We start from the raw sequence: 20973 nt of genomic DNA on the forward strand, positions 1-20973 counted from the left end.
ATGTGAAATGGAAAAGAGTTAACTTTGAAAGGCAAAAAACTTCTTATTGCAACACTACTCTCGATCCATTTCCTGCCCTAACTCTAATATAGTTGGAGAGAGTCATCTGTGCTCTTTGGTGTGAGGACTATTTCTTTTCTGTTAGCAGCCTAGCGTGAGTTATTGTAGGGACTCTTATGAATGAAAGAAGAAATCTATGAATAAATTAAAGTGCTTTTGATAATCTCATCGTCACACACCCTTCTCTACACATCCTTAGAGTTGTGACCATTAAGATCCCCAGAAAGCCTCCATAGTCACTTGAGGTGTGCAGAGCAGATCACGTGGGGATTTTGTTCTAGCACAAAGGCTAGACAGTCTGGCAAACATGATAAACTTTTGGGTAAGTTACCTACAGCATGAAGAGGACCTGCCAGGAGGAATTTGGGTAAGAAAACAAAGCAAAATAATATGCTTCTCTTTGCTGCTGACTTATAACCAGCCTAGGGATTGGAGAGAGAGTATTTGAATGGGTCTTTGACAGGACACGGATAACACAGCTCTGCTAGTAACCCAGGGGACCTGAGGAAGGCATTGCTGCAGCTCAGTTTTCCTACCTGTAAGTTGAAGGGGTTGGACTGGATAATTCCTAATGGCCCTTCAACACGGATACTGTAGGGCACACCTGAGATTTTGCCTACCCAATATACAGTCCTCCCCCTTTTTGGTAAGAGACCCCTTTCCTTTTGTTAGCTAATGTGGTCAGATGGGCTGATTGCACCACTGACTTCAAGGAGGGGCATGTGACCCAGGCCTGGATAATAGGGGAATTAGATCCCCCTGGATGATGCAGTGGTTCAGGGATAATAAGCATATGGGCCTGACCTGGCCAAACAGCATATTCCATTTCCTTTAGCCACTATGTTAGTTATGCAAATGGGCATAGGCCCTAGATGGTCCGGTGTGTCTCCATTCTGAGACTTTGAACTGTTAAGGAAGAGAATGTCTCTTTCTGCCAAGGTTGCTGAAGAGGACAGACTATGATTCAAGAGCTGCTGGCATCCATCCTGCCACTATCAGGGGAGAGCTTACTTGATAATGCAGCCAACACCAGAGAAAACAGAGCCAAGGAACAGAGAGAGCAAGACTGGGTCCTGATGACATTGGACCCCCTGGATCCAGCTATAGCTGAAACCAGTTACCTGTGTACTTCTTGATTATGAGCCAATGAATCCCATTCTTCACTCACTCATTCATTCAACTTAAGGTAGTTTGAGTTGTGGTCTCTACCGATTGTGACTGAAGGAGTTCTGACCAATAGAGAAGCTCTGCTGTTCCTTGAAATTTCAATTATAAGAAGCCAGAAACAAAAGGCTACGTAATATATGATTCCACTTATATCAATGTCCAGAAAAGGCAAATCCATAACAACAGAAAGTAGATTAGTGGTTGCCAGGGGCTGAGAAGAAGGGGGAATGGGGACTGACTGCTAATGGCTACTGGGTTTCTTTTTGGAGTGATGAAAATGTTCTGAAATTAGACAGTGGTGATGGTTGCACAACCCTGTGACTATACTAGAAAACACTGAATTATATACTTTAAACTGGTGGATTTTATGATATGTAAATTGTATCTCAATTAATAAAATAGAAAAAATTTAACTATAGCCATCGGAGCTCCTGCAGGGACTGAACGGGAGCATTTGATCCCCTCACTTTCCTTGCTGTGAGGGATAGAAGTTACCAAAGCAAGAACTGCAGAATGGGAAAAAGCTTTATTTCAAGGGATTACAAAAGGTAGTGAAATACAGGGGAAAGGGAGTGCTAATATAATCCGGCATAACAGAGAATGGCCACTTAGTTTTGCTTTCTAACTACAAACACAAAAGGGGATCTCATTATTTAAGGTAAGACAGGATAAGCACGAAACTATAGATCACTGGGCTCCCTCATCTAATCTAGAGATTATGAAACAACTAGTTTAATACCCCTTGAGCTGTAGCATCCATTCAACACAAAGTTCCTTCGTTTTATTTACCAGATGACCAGGAATCGTACACAAGTTTGGCTGCAACCATGTCTTCCACCGCCATTCCTGGAATGGACAGAAATTTGGTTCACCTTTTGTCAGAACAACTTTTCCTCAAACAGCCCAGATCCCAGAACTGGCAGTCCCCTGATACAGTGTCCATCAGGGTAACAAGGACTGATGCCCAGAGGTGAGTTCAGGCTTGAAGTATTGACAAAGGGCAGAACAAGGCAAGAAACGCCCACCAAAGAAATTTTACGTATCCTTCAGACGTTAGTTCAGGGGTCAGAACACTTTCTGTAAAGGGCCAGATGGTAAAGATTTCAGGCTTTGCAGGCCAATTACCTGCAATTACTCAACTCTGCCATTGGAGTGCCAGGGCAGCCACAGACAACAGGGAAACAGCTGAGCCTGACTGTGCTCCAAGGAAAGTCTCTTTATGGACACGCTAGTTGGAATTTCTTAAATTTTCACATGTCACAAAACATTCTTAATTTTTTCCCCAATCATTCGAAAATGTAAAAACCATTTCACTTGTGGGCTGTACAAAAACAGGTGGTAGGTTGGGTTTAGCCCGTGGTCTGCAGTTTGTTGGACCCTCTGGTCTAGTCCAAACCCTGAATCCTTCAGCAACGGACCCTTTGTCTTATAGTTTGGGGCACAAACCTTAAGCTTGAATGGACATATGTTCTTAAAGGCCAGGGGCCGGTTTTTATTAACTTGTAGCTACCGCTGCACCCAGTATGCAGCTTGAGACATAGCAGGTATTTAAGGTGCACCTGCTGGATGAACGGCTGTGCCGATAAACCAGTCCCCAGAAGTGAGAAAGGAAAAATTGCTCAGAAGTGTAGAGCAGGGCTATGTGGTGCTGTGTCTCCTGAAGGGAGCCGGCTGACCTCTGATCTGCTAGGAACAATGAGACTTTCAGACCCAACTAGACCAGTGTGATGTCTTTGAACCAGGCTCTAGATAAAGCTTATACTGTGTTTGCCTGTCTTTCTGTGCATGAGATTTAAAAAAAATATTTAACAGATGGCAAGGCATGGGTGCTGGGTGGTCAGAGTACTCTTAATACTCTGCCAGGCATTAAAGCTTTGGTTGCTTAATCATTAACAAATATGTAAGGTCTGGTGAGGCTGAGGGGCTCAGGGCAGCAAATATTTACCAACCATTTTGAGAGTAGTTCAATATTTTAGGTGTAGGAGCTGAATATTAGCTCTGTTACCACGTGTGTCCATTTCCTTAAATCTGGTGGGATGGGAGAGCTGGGCTGAGGGGCAAACCAGCCGCTGGGAGCCCCTTCTTTGTTGGGCTTCTGCCTGTGCTAACTCAGGTAGTAATGGGGCTCCCCACTGAAGACCTTCTTAAATCAGCAAGCAGAAAGGTAGGGAAGGAGGGGAAAAAAAGTCTCAGGCTGTACTTCCTGTCTGGGTCTCCGTCAGGTTGGGGCTCCCTGCTATTTCTCTTAAGCTCCCTGTTTTTAAACATCTTTTTCTCCTGTCCTCCCATCTCTGAAGGATATCTTCTTCTGAGTGTCATTGTCTTAATGCTGACACTTGCTGTGTGCACATTGTTTTTTGCTTTTTTGTTTGTTTGTTTGTTTTTTTGCAGTACACGGGCCTCTCACTGTTGTGGCCTCTCCCGTTGCGGAGCACAGGCTCCGGACGCGCAGGCTCAGCAGCCATGGCTCACGGGCCCAGCCGCTCCGCGGCATGTGGGATCTTCCCGGACCGGGGCACGAACCCACGTCCCCTGCATCGGCAGGCGGACTCTCAACCACTGCGCCACCAGGGAAGCCCTCACATTGTTTTATATACACATCTCACTTAATTCTCACAAAAACTCCAGGGAACAGGTGGTGAGAAAACTGTGGCTCAGAGAGGTGAGGTCACTTGCCCAAGGACGCGTGTCCAGGGAGTGGCAGAGAAAGGAATCCAACCCAGGACTGACCAGTTCCAGAGTTCATGGGCTTCACCACTATGCCGACGTAAATAATTGACCTGAGTGATAGATTTCACAATGCTTCAGCTGTGGAGCCTGCTGACCCATTCCTCTTCCCACCCGTGGGTAAACCTACGTTGTGCTCTGGTTAAGTTTGTGCCTTGGGAGCAATGGCTCTTACCCAAAGACTTGAACACCGTAGTCTTCTCACAGTGGGCTGGTTTCACTCCCTTTACCACTTCTCCGAGCTCAGCGAAGATCTCGGCCTGTGAAATGAACACACGCTGACCCAGGCCATGGGGCTAATGTCTGCTCAGGGCCAGCTTCTGAAGTCAGGACAGGGTGTCCCTGAACTGGATAAGGGATAAACTTGATAAAAGGACCTTTTGTAAACTGGATGATGTCAGGAAGGAAGCCTCCACCTTAAACCTTTTTTTTTGGGCGGGGGGGGTTGGCGGGCGCGGGCACCATCTGCCTCTGTGATACTGTGATTGCAGAGATGCAAATCTGTAGCCAGGGGAATGTCCTGCCAGGATACTATCAGTGAGGAAATAGGCCTGTTCTTATCTGAACACTCATTTTGGCAGCCCCCTTCTTGCCTCTATGCCCTGATTACAAAAAAAAAGGCCAGAAAGTGGCCAACCCTAGTCCTAATTTGTTGGCCACACTGGGCAAGTTTCCAGGCTGTAACAGGCTCCTATCTTCCAATCCTACTGCTTCATAGGACAGCCCAGTCCAACAGAAAAGTCCATCAAGCCGCTCTCTTCAGGCAAAGGGGACAGGAAAACACATCACCGCATAAGGGCCACATTATTCTGGGAGGGGATTAGAAAAGGCTGAGAGATGTTTGGGAGTTGTCATCCCACAAAGAGGTAAGGGTTACCGAGGTCTGAAGCAGGCCAGACAGAAGGGGGTGTTAATGAAACCCTGGGATCCAGGTGAGGCCATCCAGGCAACAGCCCACCAGAAAGGAGGCTCACCCCTGACAAGAGGACATCTCCAGACTCTTTCAGGGCGGCCTCCTGGGAATCCACATACAGCACAGCCTGCGTCATGAGCTCATCATCCAGCTCTCTCCAGTCAGGTCTGCTGGCGCCAATGGCTAAGAGACAGCAAAACAGACCCTGAGCCTAGAAACAGTCACAAGGGATACCAAACACTCCAAAGAAGGAAAGGGGTGGGGAAAAGGAGGTGACAGAGGACACATGGGAACAGATGTGGAATGCCCCATTTCCCCAGGCCAACTCCCTCCCCATCGACGAGACTGAATTCACTAATAAGAATGATACCTGGGCATTTTTTCCTTTCCATTTCATATCCATTCTCATTACTAAAAAAAGATTTCGAGGCAACTTAGCATTAATTTGCTGTGTGCCTACTATCTGTGGGATGTTTCACACATACCATTTATAGTCCTCACAAGCACACTTCACATCTGATTCCCATTTAAAAAGCACACAGACTGAGGCTCAAAGAAGTGGTACATGCCAAGGTTAAGTATCTAATAAGTGCGTCTATAGCTCTGAGACAGTACATGCCTTTCATGCTTCTTCCACTTATCAGGAACAGAGACCTCCTTACAAAACCCCTAAAACAGAGACATTACTTGGAGCTTATTCAGACCCCGCACTCCTCTATCTTCTGTCTGTCTGCTTGCTCTTCAATCATTCCCATCCCTCGCCCCCAACCACTTCTCTCTTAATTCACGAGAAAAGAGCCCAGTGTTAGGGTCAGAGAGAAGCCCCAATAAAGAGGAAACTGGCTGCACCCTGGCACCAAGGTTTCACATCCTCTGCAGAGCCCAGAACCATAATGATGAATCCAAGGAATCATGACTCCTGGCACTGGAACACAGGAATATGCAGAGGCTGCAACCAGATGCCTGCAGGGCCAGGAAGGTAATGAAAATGAGCAGAACTGGTCAGAGGAAGTGGATTGGAAATGGTGGAGACTGAGGTACAGAGAAGAAAGCAGACCCTTCTAAAGCGGACAGTTATTGTTCAGCTCAAGCTAATTGTTGCCATGTGAGAATGCAGGGCCACTTTAGAAAGCCTCCCCTACCCCTGCTCCTTTTTTAAAAGAGAAGTAGGAAATCTCTTTGCATGTGTTAGTTCTTGATTTTCAGAACACTCTATGGTCTGAAAAAAACACATCTGGATCCGGCCCATGCCAGCCAGTCTTTGGAAACTGCTATAAAGCTTTATACAAATATAAGGCAGCATTTACAAGCCTTCTCTCACTGCCATCCAGTTTTCTCTACTTGTTCCCTCTCCTGCTGTTCTCCCTCACTCTAATTTTCAAAGAGAGTGGTGTAAAAATGTCCATCTTGAAGGCTGTTTGTGTGAGAAGTTCTATAGAACAGAAGCACCAACTAATGAAGCTCATAAATAAATCATAAGCTGGTGGGAAAAACCCTAGCTTCTCAAGCCACCTCTTCTGATTGCTCGTTGCCCCCAATCTGGAGGCAGGGTGAGTTCTCGAAGGGCTGCATAAGGCCACTCAGGCTGATGGAGATGGTCCGGGTAGCAAAGGGAGGGGCTTGACTCGGGCTAGGCCTTGGCCTTCCTGCAGTGGGGCGAGAATGGGTGAGGGTCAGACGCTGGCTGTTGGGCTGCAGGGATAGGATGAGGGACGTGCAGGGGAGGTTGGAATTGGGCGTATCTTTAGCCAAGCTGTAAAGTAAGTAAAATCTGTGGTTGGTGTTTCCCTGTTGACTGCACTTACAACATACTTAAGTATATTTAATGCCTCTGTGAATACGTAAACCAATTTCGTCTTTAGGCTAGGGAAAGATATGAGATGGCTTGACTCTCCTTCCTGGAGAGAGACTCAAAGTGTGACAGGGATCCAACATGAGGGATAGTCTCTGTTGTTGGCTTTGAAGGTGGAGCGTCCACATGAAAAGGAATGTGGACAGCCTCTAGGAGCTGACAGCAGCCCCAAGGAAAAGGGCACCTTTGTCCTACAACACAAGGAACCTGCCATGACCATGTGGGCTGGGAAGAAGACTCCGGGCTCTGGATAAGACTGCCGCCTGAACAACACCTTGATTTCATCCTTGTGTGAGCAGAGGACTTAGCTAACCCATGCCCAGACTCCTAACCAGAGAAACTGAGATAATACATATGTGCTGTTTTAAGCTGGAAAAAAAAAAAGAAAAAGCTGAAAAAATATCAAGTCAGTCTTGCTGAAGATTCAGCTCTTGTCCATTTCACCAAGAACTGGTTTCTCTTGATTCCCTAAGTCGTTCCAGAAATGGTCTTACTGTTCGAGTCTGGCTTTATGAAGAGTAAGACCTACCCCCTGGACCCACATTCATAATACCAGTCCCACACAGGCTGAGACCTTCAATTTGCTATGGCCCATTCCTCAATCATACCACGTTTTGTTTCCTTTATAGAACTTATCTTCAGCTGGAACTATCTAGCTCATCTATTTGTTTACTTGTTGTCTACCTCCCTTCTCTGGAATGTAAGCAGCGGGAAAGCAGTGATCTTGATTGCTGGTTTACTGTGGCATCCTCAGCATCTAGAACAGTGCCTGACACATGGTAGGGATTCAATACATATTTGTGAATGAACTTGGCCCTTGCACGTGTGTGCAGACATTTTAGATTTTGAGTTCACACTATGTGCTTGTCACTAAAACATGGGGCACTGATACCATGTTTAAATTCTTGAGTCTTCAATTGTTTGCTCATCAGAATCCAGTCTTCTTATTGAAAGATAACATAGGGTATCATTTAAGATCTTGCTAAAAAAATAAAAAGAAATAAAATAAAAAATTTAAATAAATAAATAAATAAAATTAAAAAATAAAAAAAAATTTAAAAAAAGATCTTGGGCTCTGAGGGTATATTACCTCAGTTCAAATCCCAGTTTTGCCTCTAAGAACCTCTGACTTTGGGCAAGTTTCTTAATCTTTCCATGCCTTGGTTTACCTACCTGTAAAATGGGGGTCATGATAATAATAGCTCCTACTTCATATGGTTGTTGTGAGGATTCAGTGATATAGTACATACAAAGAATCTAGAACAGCACCTGCAATAGTAAGTATTCAATATAGACCAGATCTTGTTACAACCCCCAGGGCCATTTGAGGATCTTCAGAGGCCCCAGGAACTCCTATGTTTAGAGTCCCAACCATCCTATCCCACATATTAAAAAGCACCCACATGTCACATTAAATGTCTCTGGTGTTGTAATTTTAAAAAATTTGTTTTTGTAATTCCAAGTGTTGTTAAAGAACAAGTGAGTCATTTGGCTTTTGTAATTTAAATTCCATAACATTTAAGAACTGAGCTATAATTGATCATTTGCTATAATGATACACTTTATAAAACTTTAATTAAATTTATTAGTTTCAGGTTTGTGATTTTTGTTTCATATTTCGGAGTATCATTTTTTTCAGAACTCAAATGTTTCTGAGGCCATTAAAACGCTCAAGCATTTTGCATGAGTAAAACAGCTCTGCAGATGCAGCCCCCTTGGTCCAGCCAAGGGAGAGTCTGGCCACCCAAGGCTCATGGAGCCACTCTGCTTACCATTGATGTGAGCCCCGGGCTTCACCCATTCACCAAACAAAATGGGCTCCGTTGCCATGGTGACTGTGATGATCACATCTGCCCCGGTCACAGCCTCCTGAACCGATGTACAGACCCGTACCTCTCCTTGCACTGTGTTCGCAAACTTCTCTGCATTTTCTTTGGTGCGGTTCCATATCCTCACCTTCATTGGGGGTAACAAGAGGGACATTGGTGCCATGATTATTTGGCTGTTTATGTTTCATTAAGCCCAGGGGTGCAAGGAAAAGTTGAACCACTCTGGGGTTAGGGCTGTAGTTGTTTAAATCATTCCGTATGGCGAATGTACATTTGTCTGGGCCAGATATTTGAAAATGACCTTTCTCTATCCCATTCCCCTTTCAAGAAGGGGGGAAGTTTTTCACTTCTAGCTTGGGACACACAGCCTCAGTAGCTTAATAGCTACTATATAGCTTAATGATTAGCAGAGCAAGTTCTGGAGCTAAACAGGCTTAGAATCAATCCTTGCTGTCACTTACTGTTTCTGAAGTATATTTAACTTCATTCAGCCTAAGTTTTCATGTCTGTAAAATGCAAATGATAACAGGCAAAGTCAGTATCAAACTCACAGTTTATGTTTGGGAGTCTGTAAAGGAGTCATAACAGGTATGAGATTCACAAACAGGATGTGCAGGGCTGTGCTTGGAATAGCTTGATCTCTGAAGGGTATGTAGGGAATTAAAATTTGGAAGGGTTTCAGGAGTGAATGGTGCAGCAGAGTAGAAGGCCAAGAGTAATAGCTACAGTTAGATTCCTGGGAAGCGCTGGCGGGAGAGGGTGCGTCACTGGCATCACCGGGAGGTGGGGACTTGCTAGCTTGCTTAACAGATTTTGATGTCTGTGGTGGCAGCTGTCAGCCTTCAACTGAAAATAAGGCCTAAAGAATCTCTCATAAGGAAATGTAATAAATATGGAAATAAATGTTATATCTGAGTAAGTTCATTAACTGAGGTGAAAAACAATACAATATCTCCATTTATAAGAGAATGGTTAACTATACCATCTTGCGTGATAGAAAAATATGAAATACCATACAAAAATTAAGTAATCTGGAAAAGTGATGGTGTTACAACATTCAGTGAAAATACAGTATATACAACTGTGTATATCTAACATGATTAAATCTTTAAGAGGTTAATATTCAAAATATACAAAGAAATTATAAAATTTAATATTAAAAAATAAAGCAACCTTATTTAAAAATGGGCAGAGGACCTGAATAAATATTTTTCCAAAGAAGGCATACCAATGGGCAACAGACACATGAAAAGATGCTCAACGCCACTGGAACATAGGGAAATGCAAATCAAAACCACAATAAGATATCACCTCCATTTCCCTCGGCATGATGACTATGCACAGACCTATGGTCAATTAATCTCTGACAAAGGAGGCAAGAATACACAATGGAGAAAAGACAGTCTCTTCAATAAGCGGTGCTGGGAAAACTGGGCAGCTACATGTAAAAAAATGAAATTAGAACATTCTCTAGCACCATACACAAAAATAAACTCAAAATAGATAAAGACCTAAATTTAAGACCAGATACTATAAAACTCTTAGAGGAAAACATAGGCAGAAAACTTTTTGATATAAATCACAGCAATAACTTTTTGAATCCACTTCCTAGAGTAATGAAAAAAATAAACAAATGGTACCTAATTAAACTTAAAAGCTTTTGCACATGAAAGTAAACCATAAACAAAACGAAAAGACAACCCATAGAATGGGAGAAAATATTTGCAAATGAAGTGACCAGCATAGGATTAATCTCCAAAATATACAAGCAGCTCATGCAGCTCAATATCAAAAAAACAAACAACCCAATTAAAAAATGGGCAGAAGACCTAAATAGACATTTCCCCAGGAAGACATACAGATGGCCAAAAAGCACATGAAAAGATGCTCAACATCACTAATTATTAGAGAAATGCAAATCAAAAGTACAATGAAGTATCACCTCACACCAGTCAGAATGGCCATCATCAAAAAGTCCACAAACAACAGATGCTGGAGAGGGTGTGGAGAAAAGGGAACCCTCTTGCACTGTTGGTGGGAATGTAAACTGATAAGCCACTATGGAAAACAGTATGGAGGTTCCCGTAAAAAACTCAAAATAGAGCTACCATATGACCCAGCAATCCACTACTGGGCACATACCCTGAGAAAACCATAATTCAAAAAGAGACATGTACCACAATGTTCACTGCAGCATTGTGTCCTGGCTATTAATTTACAATAGCCAGGACATGGAAGCAACCTAAGTGCCCATCAACAGATGAATGGATAAAGAAGATATGGCACATATATACAATGGAATATTACTCAGCCATAAAAAGAAATGAAATTGAGCTATTTGTAATGAGGTGGATAGACCTAGAGTCTGTCATACAGAGTGAAGTAAGTCAGACAGAGAAAGACAAATACTTTATGCTAAACCATATATATGGAATCTAAAAAAAAAAAAAAGTTCTGAAGAACCTAGGGGCAGGACAGGAATAAAGACACAGATGTAGAGAATGGACTTGAGGACACGGGGAGGGGGAAGGGTAAGCTGGGACAAAGTGAAAGAGCAACATGGACATATATACACTACCAAATGTAAAAGAGATAGCTAGGGAAGCACCTGCATAGCACAGGGAGATAAGCTCGGTGTTTTGTGTCCACCTAGAGGGGTGGGGGAGGGAGAGAGGGAGGGAGACGCAAGAAGGAGGGGATATGGGGATATATGTATATGTATAGCTGATTCACTTTGTTATACAGCAGAAACTAACACACCATTGTAAAATAAATAAATAAATAAATAACCTCCAATAAAGATGTTAAAAAAATATACCTCAATAAAGATGTTAAATAAATAAATAAGTTAAATAAATAAATAAACCACTTGTGGTGACTTCCAGAGGGGGAGGGTTGGGGGATGGGTAAAACAGGTGAAGGGGATTAACAGGTACAAACTTCCAGTTTCAAAATAATTAAGTCATGGGGATATAATGTGCAGCATGGAGAATACAGTCAATAATATTGTAATAACTTTGTATGGTGACAGATGGTAACTAGACTTATCATGGTGACCATTTCGAAATGTATATAAATATCAAATCACTACAATGTACACCTGAAACTAATAAGATGTCGTATGTCAATTATACTTTAATTAAAAAAGCAGAGAAAAACCATACAACTATGTTACAAGAAGCAGACGAGAGAGAATGGAAATGTTAACTACTTGTCTTTGAAAACAGACAAAAGGGAATTTTTCTTTTGTTTTCTTCATTACAGTCTTCATTTCTCAAAGCAGAAGTATTATTTTTATCATAAGAAATCATACCTTAAATATACCCCACCCCTCTCACACACATAGAAAAAAATAAAATAAAAGTAGCATCAAATGTATCAAAAATAATAGGAAGTGTGAGCCAGCCAGAATGGGGAAAAGGAGACTAACATCTAGGCTGCAGAAGGCATGCTGTGGCCTCCTGCTCTCTAGGCCTCATTCCCAGCTCCTGGATCCCTAAGCCTGAATACTTAAGGACCCCAGATTCTCCTAAGAGAAACAACAGAAAGGGGCCAAAAGAACACCTGAATGTATGTAATGGATATGACACAATCCTTTAAATAACTGAGTAGGCTCTCTGCGTACTTCGGCATACCCTGCAAACTGAGAAACTGGAGGGGGTGATTCAGGCCTTTCCCCCAGCTCTTCACATCCAGTGGGACTTCTGGGCAAATCGTTAAAAGAATGGTCTAGGGGGCTTCCCTGGTGGCGCAGTGGCTGGGAGTCCGCCTGCCGATGCAGGGGACGCGGGTTCGTGCCCCGGTCCGGGAGGATCCCACATGCCGCGGAGCGGCTGAGCCCGTGAGCCATGGCCGCTGGGCCTGCGCGTCCGGAGCCTGTGCTCCACAACGGGAGAGGCCACCGCAGTGAGAGGCCCGCGTACAGCAAAAAAAAAAAAAAAAAAGAATGGTCTAGGGACTTCCCTGGTGGTGCAGTGGTTAAGAATCCACCTGCCAATGAAGGGGACACGGGTTCGATGCCTGGTCTGGGAAGATCCCACATACCACAGAGCAACTAAGCCTGTGCGCCACAACTGCTGAAGCCCGCGCACCTAGAGCCTGTGCTCTGCAACAAGAGACTCCACCACAATGAGAAGCCCGTGCACCACAACAAAGACCCAATGCAACCAAAAATAAATACATAAATAAATTTATATTAAAAAAAAGAATGGTCTAGATGGTGGGACTCTCAACCTGACAATTTCAGCATAACCCACACTGTAACAAAGGAGTACAGAGAAAGGTCACTGCTACTTCCTCCACAACCCTCCCTGGACCTACCTCCTTAAAGGAGAACTGCTCTGTGAAGACCTCATAATGGCTATAAGCCTGGACGCCAGCTCCAAGGATACACAACACTTCACTGCTGGGGGGTTTCAAAAACTATTTGAGAGAAATGAGATAGAAAAGGTCAAGGGAGACTCTAGTAGCCAGGAGAAGATCAAATACAGTTTGAGAATCAGGTGAACTTCAAGACCTCTCAGGCAATCAAGGAGATGTCATTGTGTATTTCCGTTTCCACAGAGTGGGGAGGGAGGGAAGGAGCCTTCATTGGGTACCTAACATATGCCAGTGCTTAAGCCTCATGATCTCATTTAGCCCAGACAATTGACCCTATGAGCTAGATACTCCCATTGTTATCCTCCTCTCACAGATAAAGAAATTGAGGTCCAGAGAGGTTAAGTAACTTGCTCAGGGCCCTATGACTACTGAATGGCACAGTGCGGCTCTAAAACCACATCTTTCATTCTCCAAAGCCCACATGCTTTCTGCTGTGCTACCCTATCTCAGGGGCGTGATAAGCCACACCTACTTCTGAGAGCTGTTAGTTGCTTCTGGAATCTATGAATCCTTGCGAGCCTAGGTTCTCAGCTATATTTGCTGTGCCCACTCTCTGTTGATCCTGACTCAGCCTCCGTCCTCCTTTAAAGAGGGATGTAGAGATGGCATTTGTGGCACCTGCTAAGGGTGTTATGTGTGTCTTTATTTGTGAGTGAGGTTCTCTGATCAACTCTCCAGTAAAGTCTTTCTGACCACCCTGATAGATTTCACCACTTCATAGCACTTGTTTGTTTACAAATTTATTTTCCTGTACTGGTATGTAAGCCCCAGGAAAACAGAGACAGTCTTATTTGCACAGAATTGGCACATATCTACCATTACCTATGAGAAACAGAGCAGGGTTTCTTGACCTCAGCACTACTGATATTTGGGCTGGATAATTCTTTGTTGGCAGGTGGGTGGGCTGTCTTGTGCATTATAGGATGTTGAGAAGCATCCCTGGTCTCTGTCCATTAGCACCCCCTATGTCCTCAGTTGCGACAACCAAAACTGTCCCCAGACATTGCTAATTGTCTCTGGGGCAGCTGGCCAAATTGTTTTCAGTTAAGAACAACTGGCGTTGAGGAATGACAACACTTGCTCCTCAAACCATCCATATGAAATAAGACCATCTTCGGCCTTTCCTCTATTTCATTTAATAAAAATTGAGCTCCTTGGGGCTGCTCTTTCTTACAATGCTAATTATTGAGATTCTGGAGTGCAACCTTAAAAATGAAAGTACTCTTAATTATTAATCACTTGCAGAAAGGAGCCTCAAATATTGGCAGGTGATTAGAGATGATGTCTCCTGTAGCTGCAGAAGGAGAGATAGCATTTTGTGCCGTCAACTATAGTTCAAAGAACCTTGATTTGAAGTTTTCAAAATGACAATATCCACAAGACTACTAATCTTATGCTTATGTAATTTTTCCTTAACTAAATTTTTTTTTCTGTTCTCAGTTAATATGAATCTATTCTTGGAAGTACAGGTGGGTTTCAGAAATTGTTGCAGTATCCTGTAAAGTAACCTTTAACCTCTGATAGAAGAATTAACCTGGTTGATCATCAGAATCAACCAGATACCATAAAAAACCAAAACACCTAGTTTCTTAGGCCCTACCCTCAGCGATTTCAATTCAGTGGTTTTGGGAATCTGAATTAAAAAAAAAAAATTCCCCAGATGCTGCTGCTGCTGCGTAGCCTGGGTTGGAAACTACTGACCTGGGACGAGAAGACCCACAGCTACCTGGGTTGTCTGACTACAGGAAACCCTAGACTCCATTTCCTTCTGCACAAAATGAGGCCAGTAATACTTGCTCTGCCTTCCTCCCAGAAATCCAAAAATAAATCAAACAATGGTTCGGAAATTATTTTGGAAAAGATCAAAGTCCTTTTCAAATGTAGGGCAGTATGGTTAGAGTCCCTCTGTTCCTAAGTTACTAGGGAACATACTTCAGAGTCCCTTGATCATTTCAATCTGAACTGGGTCTGCATATAATTTTTCAAAGCCAGTTCATCAAGCTGCACACTGTAGTCTACTCCCTTCCTATATAATTACCAGATTTATCCCTACAGTCTTCCCTCCCCATCATGTGTTTAGAAGACCTTAACACACTCACAATTTGAACACCTGGTCTTTGCTCCTCCAACCCTCCGATAGACCCCACATTTCCTTTATGCTTAGGCCTCATAAACCAGCATTCCCAGACCTTTAATGTGAAAGGTTCCAGCCTTTAACTGTTCCTACAGATACCTCGTCTTCTTAACCCTAGCCTCTAAAAATACTGTTCTTCTTGTAGGATGCCCTTGTAGGATGCTTAGAAATATCATCACCTCTATCACTTGCTTTTCCTTCTGCTCTGGAGAGCTCCTCCCCTCTTCCTGTTTCACTCACTCACTTCTTTTTCAGTCTTTACTCAAATATCACCTTCCCAGTGAGGTCTTTCCTCGATAATTTAAAATATCACCCCTTCCCAATGCTCTCAATTCTGCTTTATTTTCATCCTCCTAGCTGGTGGTGGGGGTGGGCGTGTTATTTTTTTAAAGCAAGTCCTAGCCTATTAGTAAACTCAAAAGGGGTTTGCTGTTGGTTAATTATTTTTTTTAGCAAATCATACTATGTATTTTACTTTTTATTTTATTTATTGTCTCACCTCCCCTCTGCATGTAACTCTCTGTTTCGTGCACTACCACATCTCTGACATTTAGAACAGTGCCTGATATGTGGTAGGATCTCAGTCAATACTTGCTGAATGGATACATCTGTGTGGCTTGGATATGTTTATCTCCTCCTCTCCTTCTTATGCAGTACTGACTCTAGCCTATGGGGCAACCACACTGATTTGCCAGGAGCAGTGTGGTAGAGGGGAAAGAAAGCAGTCCTGGGAGTCAGAGAGGTCAAGTTTTAAATTCTTGCTCTGCCACTTGTTAGCTGTGTGACCCTGATCAACTCACACAACCTCTCTGAGCCATAGTCCTTATACCTGGCAAATGGAGATAATCATATCTACTTTGCAAGGTTGGTGTGAAGATCAGGAATAGCACATGTGAGGTACCTGGAATCTTGGGCTCATTAAATGGTAGCCAATCATTTCGTGAATCACTGTGCTCAGCTGACATCCCATATTTGGCATATGAAGTTCCAGCTATGTCCAAAGAAGTTCCAAATGAGTTCCTCACTTCTACCTTAGACATTCAAACTTGAAACACTCAATCTCACCCACCAGCTCAGCACAGCCAGGCACTAATCTCACCTTGGTGGCGATGGCAGACACTGCAGCTGTTCTCTTTGCAGTTATGATATTTCCATCCATGACCTTGGAGGAAAGGAGAGACAGTGAACAAGGGGCACCCCTATCCACCACTTAAGCAGAGAGAAGACGCTCTAAAAGCGTTAGCCCTAGGAAGCATCATAATATTCTATAAAGAGAATGCTTTGCCTGGATACAATCCCTCCACTTATAAGAAATACAACTTTGAAAAAATATCTTAATCTTTAAGCACCGGTTTCCTACCTGTAAAAATAAAGATAACGGCAACCACTCAGAGGGTTTTTGTGAAGATTAAATGCACTGGCATACATGAAAACATCTAGCATATGGCGAGCCCTCAAGAATTGCCCATTTGCTTTACTTGCCCTGGGATTCTCAAAACATCAAATTAAGGAGAAACTTCAGGAATAAGAGTAAGTCACTTGACATCTGTGCAAGGGCCCTGAAACTCTATCTCAGTGGCTCTCAACTCCTCCTGCACATGTGGGGAGGTTTGTGAAGATACAGATGCCCAGACATGACCCTTAGGTTGACTGAATCTGAACACTAGGGATGGGACCCAGACACTGTTGTTTTTAAAAGCTCCCCAGGTGATTCTGAATTACACCTTGCTAGTAATAACTCCCATCCTTTGCACTGTTCTCTGTTTATATTAATCATCTCAATTGGTCCTCGCCAAGTAGTATCAGTATTCTCATTTTATGGACAAGGAAGGGAGTTGCTTGGCTACTGAGCGGATTCAGGAAGAATCTCAGGCCTTGTCATTTAGTTCCAAAGCCTGAGGTGGTCCCAGTTTCCTGGGGAAGCACTGCTGGTAGGTAGTATGGATGCCATTTCCATTGGATGAGCAGAGACTGGGAAGAGCTACATACTCTTTTCAGGGGAGGAATAAATGGGCAGCTTCCTTGGGGAACCAGAAATTCTGAGAAGGAGAGTCTAAGGATCCAGGGGTGGTTTGGATTAAGGAGTCTGTCCCTGATGAGGACTCAACCGGCTGGCCTCAGAGCCAGGCTGGAGGGCAAAAAGCACTTTCACTAACCAGTCGTGTGACCTCAAGCAAAGTGACTCTAATGCTCTGAGCCTCAGGAACCTCAAAAGAAAGCGGGTGGGGAGGTGAGGGTGTAATAAAAACTCCCACAGAGGAGTGTTGTCAGAATTGAATGAGACCAATTTCTCCTGCCTGGTACATGATAAGTGCTCAGTCAACAGCAGTGAGAAAGGCAGTAGAGAGCATAGTCTTAAGACAGTATAGGCCTTGGACTTACACAGAGGAGGTGTGAAGTCCATCCATGCCACTATGAGCTATGGAAATTTTGGTAAGTTTGGCATAGCTGCTCTATGACTCAGTTTTCTCATCTGCAAAATGGAGGTAATAAATTTACTTACCTCACAGAGTGGTTCTAAGTATTAAGAGAATTAACACATACAAAGTATTTAGAACAGTGCCTGACGCACACAAGGTGCTTAATAAATTTGGACTACTACTATTTTTTGATATTACCATTAAATGTTAAAACAGGTCATTGTGTACCCCTTAGAAAAAGACTCCCAGGTATTAGAGAGCACCCCTACTCTGTAACTCACGTAACTCCACATCGCAGAGATTCACTAAAGAAACGTTTCCTTGGCTACTGGGTTTGTGCAAGCTGTATATCTGGAGTAACCGGTAGAGGACAAGAACATTACAAGAATGACGAGATTATTCCTTCCACACTGTCACACGCTTAAAGCAGCAGTGCTGCTGGGTTATGCATCCTTAGGCAGTTCTGGAATCAGATACACAGTCACAGACAACCTTCACTGTCACTGGCATCCAGTCACTCAGAGAGGGTCATGGGTGGTCACACTCCAAACTCCCCCTGGTCAACAGAGAACTAACTTCTGAGCCTAACTCTGTGCACAGGGGCCCTGACCCACCCCTGGCCAGGGAGTTGCTCACCGCCAGAAGGGAGCCATCGCTCGGCTGGAAGAGTAGCACAGTGGCCTGATGGGAGGGGACAGTGGAGGTGGTGCTGTGGCCCTCATAGAAGGTGACCAACTTGGTGGTCAGGGCGTCCTCTGCTGCACTGTAGGCGGGCATGACCCCCAGGAAACTACAAGAAGAGAGGGAGCAGCTTCAACCCCTTCCGATCAATGCTGAGGTATCCTATCAAGTCCTCATGTCGCTTCCTTTCTCTTTCCTCGCTCAATGCCCTACTGGCCTTCTCCCTCGCCCACCCCCCACCCCCATCCGTCTGCCATTCCCTTTGGCAGTATGCTGAGTACGTTCAAGAATCCGGCTCTGGATGAGAAAAGTCACCCCAGTTCTGCCACTTACTAGCTGCGTAACCCTGGGTACTTCACTTCACCTCTCTGAGTCTCGGTTTTCCCATCAGTAAATGTTGCATCAATACCTACCTATATATGGAGTGTGTTGAATTGAACAAGGTAATTCCTGTAAAGCGCCCACTTGACACAGTGGGTTGCAAAAATCAGGTGGGAGCTGTTATTAGCAGGGGTTAGGTAAGCCCTCCCTTCCTTCCTCCCGCTGCTTCCATTCTCACCCCTCCTCTTCCTCCTTTCCAGTTTCTCCAGACCCTGGCCCGGCCTTCCTCACTCACCCACTGTGTTTGGCCACGGGCACCACGGTGCGCACCGGCTGCATGACCCCTCCTTCGGGGCCGCTGGAGAAGTTGGCCAGGGCCGCCTCCAGAGGCGGGATGAGTAGGCTAGAGCTGCGGAGGTGGTCCTGCACATCTGCCGCGCTCAGGAACGCTGGCACAGAGCTCATGTCGCCGCGGGCCTTCTACCTCCGCGAGCTCAAGGGGATCCGCGCTTCCAGCGCTGTGCCCTATGCGAGAGCGCCCAGGGCGCGCTGCCGCCTACAGGTCACCGCCCAGCTCCGGGGGCGGAGCAAAGCTGGTTTCCTCCAACCCCCATCCGCAGGGGTGGGCGAGCTGGGTCCGCTCCAGACACAGGTTCCCCGAGATTGGAGTTGACGCGGCGGGCTGGCTGGGAGTTAGTATTCTTGGCTCCACTTTCTCAATTCCTGTAGTTAGCTGTAGCCACATTCCTTGCAAAACATGTTAGTTTGGCGCCCTACCTTCTTCCCTCCCCCCAACCCCACTATTTGCTGTCTAGGTCCTGCTGCCTGGGAAAGAGGAGACAGAGGGAGATGGGGGCAAACAAAGATGGGCTCCCTTATTTCTTAAATTATTGCCTGCTTTTTAGGAGCTCTTAGATGAAAGGAGATAGAAGGTTATTAAAAAACATTTTCCTTTCAATTCTGTCCCCATCTGGAGTCTCTTATCCCAACCTCGCTCCCACCCCAACCCCATCCCCACCCCCAGATCCCGGGCTGTTGACCGCTTCGAGTGCACAGTATTCTCCTGGGCTAATTAATTGAACTAACCTTCACCTTTGGAAAAGGGGGAAGTTCCCAGGACAAGATATAATGGCCTTAGTCACAAATCGCCAAATGCATAAGATGTCATGTCAGCAGAGGAGTTGGGATCTGCCCTTGAAGAGAGACTCCAGAACTCTACTCCTAGCCATTAGGCTACATTGGCAGAGAGGGTGTAGGAGGGCATTTCGGGCCAGGTTAAACCCAGGGGTGGAAGGAATGTTGTCTCCTCCCTGAGGACAGAGTTGGACTGGAACCAGGGACTGATATCTAGGAGCACCAAGACATAAAACTGGGATGCTTCTTGAAGTCAAGCAGCTAAGAGGGTGATTCTTTGGAAGGGAATTACATGGTTAAAGAGATTAAACATTTAGATAGAAGGGTCTTGTACCAATGCAGAGGGTGAAACAAAGGAGCAAGAGTGTAGCCTGGGAGACAGGTCAGGAGACTCCAGTGTGTAAGTTGTGCTCCCCTGATATTTTCACTGGGAGCTACATAGGGCACTTCTTAGGAAATGGTCACATCATAATGAAAGACAGTGTAGTAAGTGTCAAAATATGTACCAATGAAATAATAAATCACATGTAATGTACTTAGCACAGTGCTTGGCACAGAGTAGCCACATAATAAATGAAAACCTCTTATATCATCAAAACACAGAGAAGATGTGGCGGTGGTTGGAAAAGCTTATTTCAATTACACAAATTTGTTTCTTCAGTTCACCATCCTTAGAAATGCAGGCCCAGGGCTGCTGGGATTACGGAAGTGTTTACGGCTCATTATTTGTGTTGTTATAATTATTATGATGTAACAATTACTGGGTTTAAAAAATGACAGAGGTATAAAGAAAACAGCAGTGTGTCTCATTATTCTTGAGGGAAAAAAAGCAAAACCAAATACTCACCAACTAAAAGAGAAATGAAATAGGAAAGCCAGATGGTTTTTTGTTTGTTTCCATTGTGTATTTAAAAATTGAGCCCTGGTCAAGTAGAAAGCTTTTGTATTTGTTTCTAGCAAATCCTGTAGGAACAGGACTAGTCTGTAAATCACCTCAAATCGTGTTCTTTATAAAGCTTTGCATACCATCACCCAGGCCCTCACTAAAGTAGCGCTGGGAAAATTGGTCTTGATTGAATTAATTCTGTTGGGACTGGAGACCCAGGGAACTAACTGGTCCCAAGTATCCAGGGCCTTTCCAAAATGAAAGTTATGCAATATGCAATATCTGATTAGGGTCAGGAGTTGTACAACCTGGGCAGGTAGAAGGGAATTCTTAGGTGATCACATATGCTATGAGTCCAACTGCCATGTTCTGTTGAAGCTCTAATACCTCCTTGAGATCTTTTATTATTTACTTTAAATATATTGTGTTAAAATTTTTACTACTCTTTTTAGCTTCACTAGGAGCAAAA

The 20973-nt window shown here is 44.2% G+C and overlaps 1 protein-coding gene across 2 annotated transcripts; it reads right to left on the minus strand.

Annotated features, from left to right (window-relative positions):
* Nucleotides 1-1746: 1746 nt before the first annotated feature.
* On the minus strand, nucleotides 1747-19005 carry CRYM (crystallin mu). 2 transcript variants are annotated; one of them, XM_060124093.1, is made up of 8 exons: nucleotides 18780-19005; nucleotides 18119-18272; nucleotides 16162-16224; nucleotides 12869-12970; nucleotides 8492-8675; nucleotides 4929-5050; nucleotides 4130-4214; nucleotides 1747-2073 (listed from the first exon to the last, which is right to left on the minus strand). In XM_060124093.1, the coding sequence occupies exons 1-8, from the start codon at nucleotides 18947-18949 to the stop codon at nucleotides 2009-2011; spliced, it is 945 nt and encodes a 314-aa protein (XP_059980076.1). In that variant the 5' UTR covers nucleotides 18950-19005; the 3' UTR covers nucleotides 1747-2008. The 2 variants fall into 2 exon arrangements, with proteins under 2 accessions (XP_059980076.1, XP_059980077.1); XM_060124094.1 differs by lacking the exon at nucleotides 12869-12970.
* Nucleotides 19006-20973: the final 1968 nt, after the last annotated feature.

This window comes from Lagenorhynchus albirostris, chromosome 15 (assembly GCF_949774975.1).
Source record: "Lagenorhynchus albirostris chromosome 15, mLagAlb1.1, whole genome shotgun sequence".
NCBI lineage: Eukaryota > Metazoa > Chordata > Mammalia > Artiodactyla > Delphinidae > Lagenorhynchus > Lagenorhynchus albirostris.

Bases quoted from the DNA above. Each gene is read 5' to 3' on its own strand.
- CRYM (XM_060124093.1), bottom strand. From the start codon at position 18,949: ATGAGCTCTGTGCCAGCGTTCCTGAGCGCGGCAGATGTGCAGGACCAC. The intron at 18,273-18,779 runs GTGAGTGAGGAA...CTCTTCTTGTAG, and splicing joins CCCGTGGCCAAACACAGTGG to TTTCCTGGGGGTCATGCCCG. The intron at 4,215-4,928 runs GTGAGCCTCCTT...TTCATTTCACAG, and splicing joins GAGATGTCCTCTTGTCAGGG to GCCGAGATCTTCGCTGAGCT.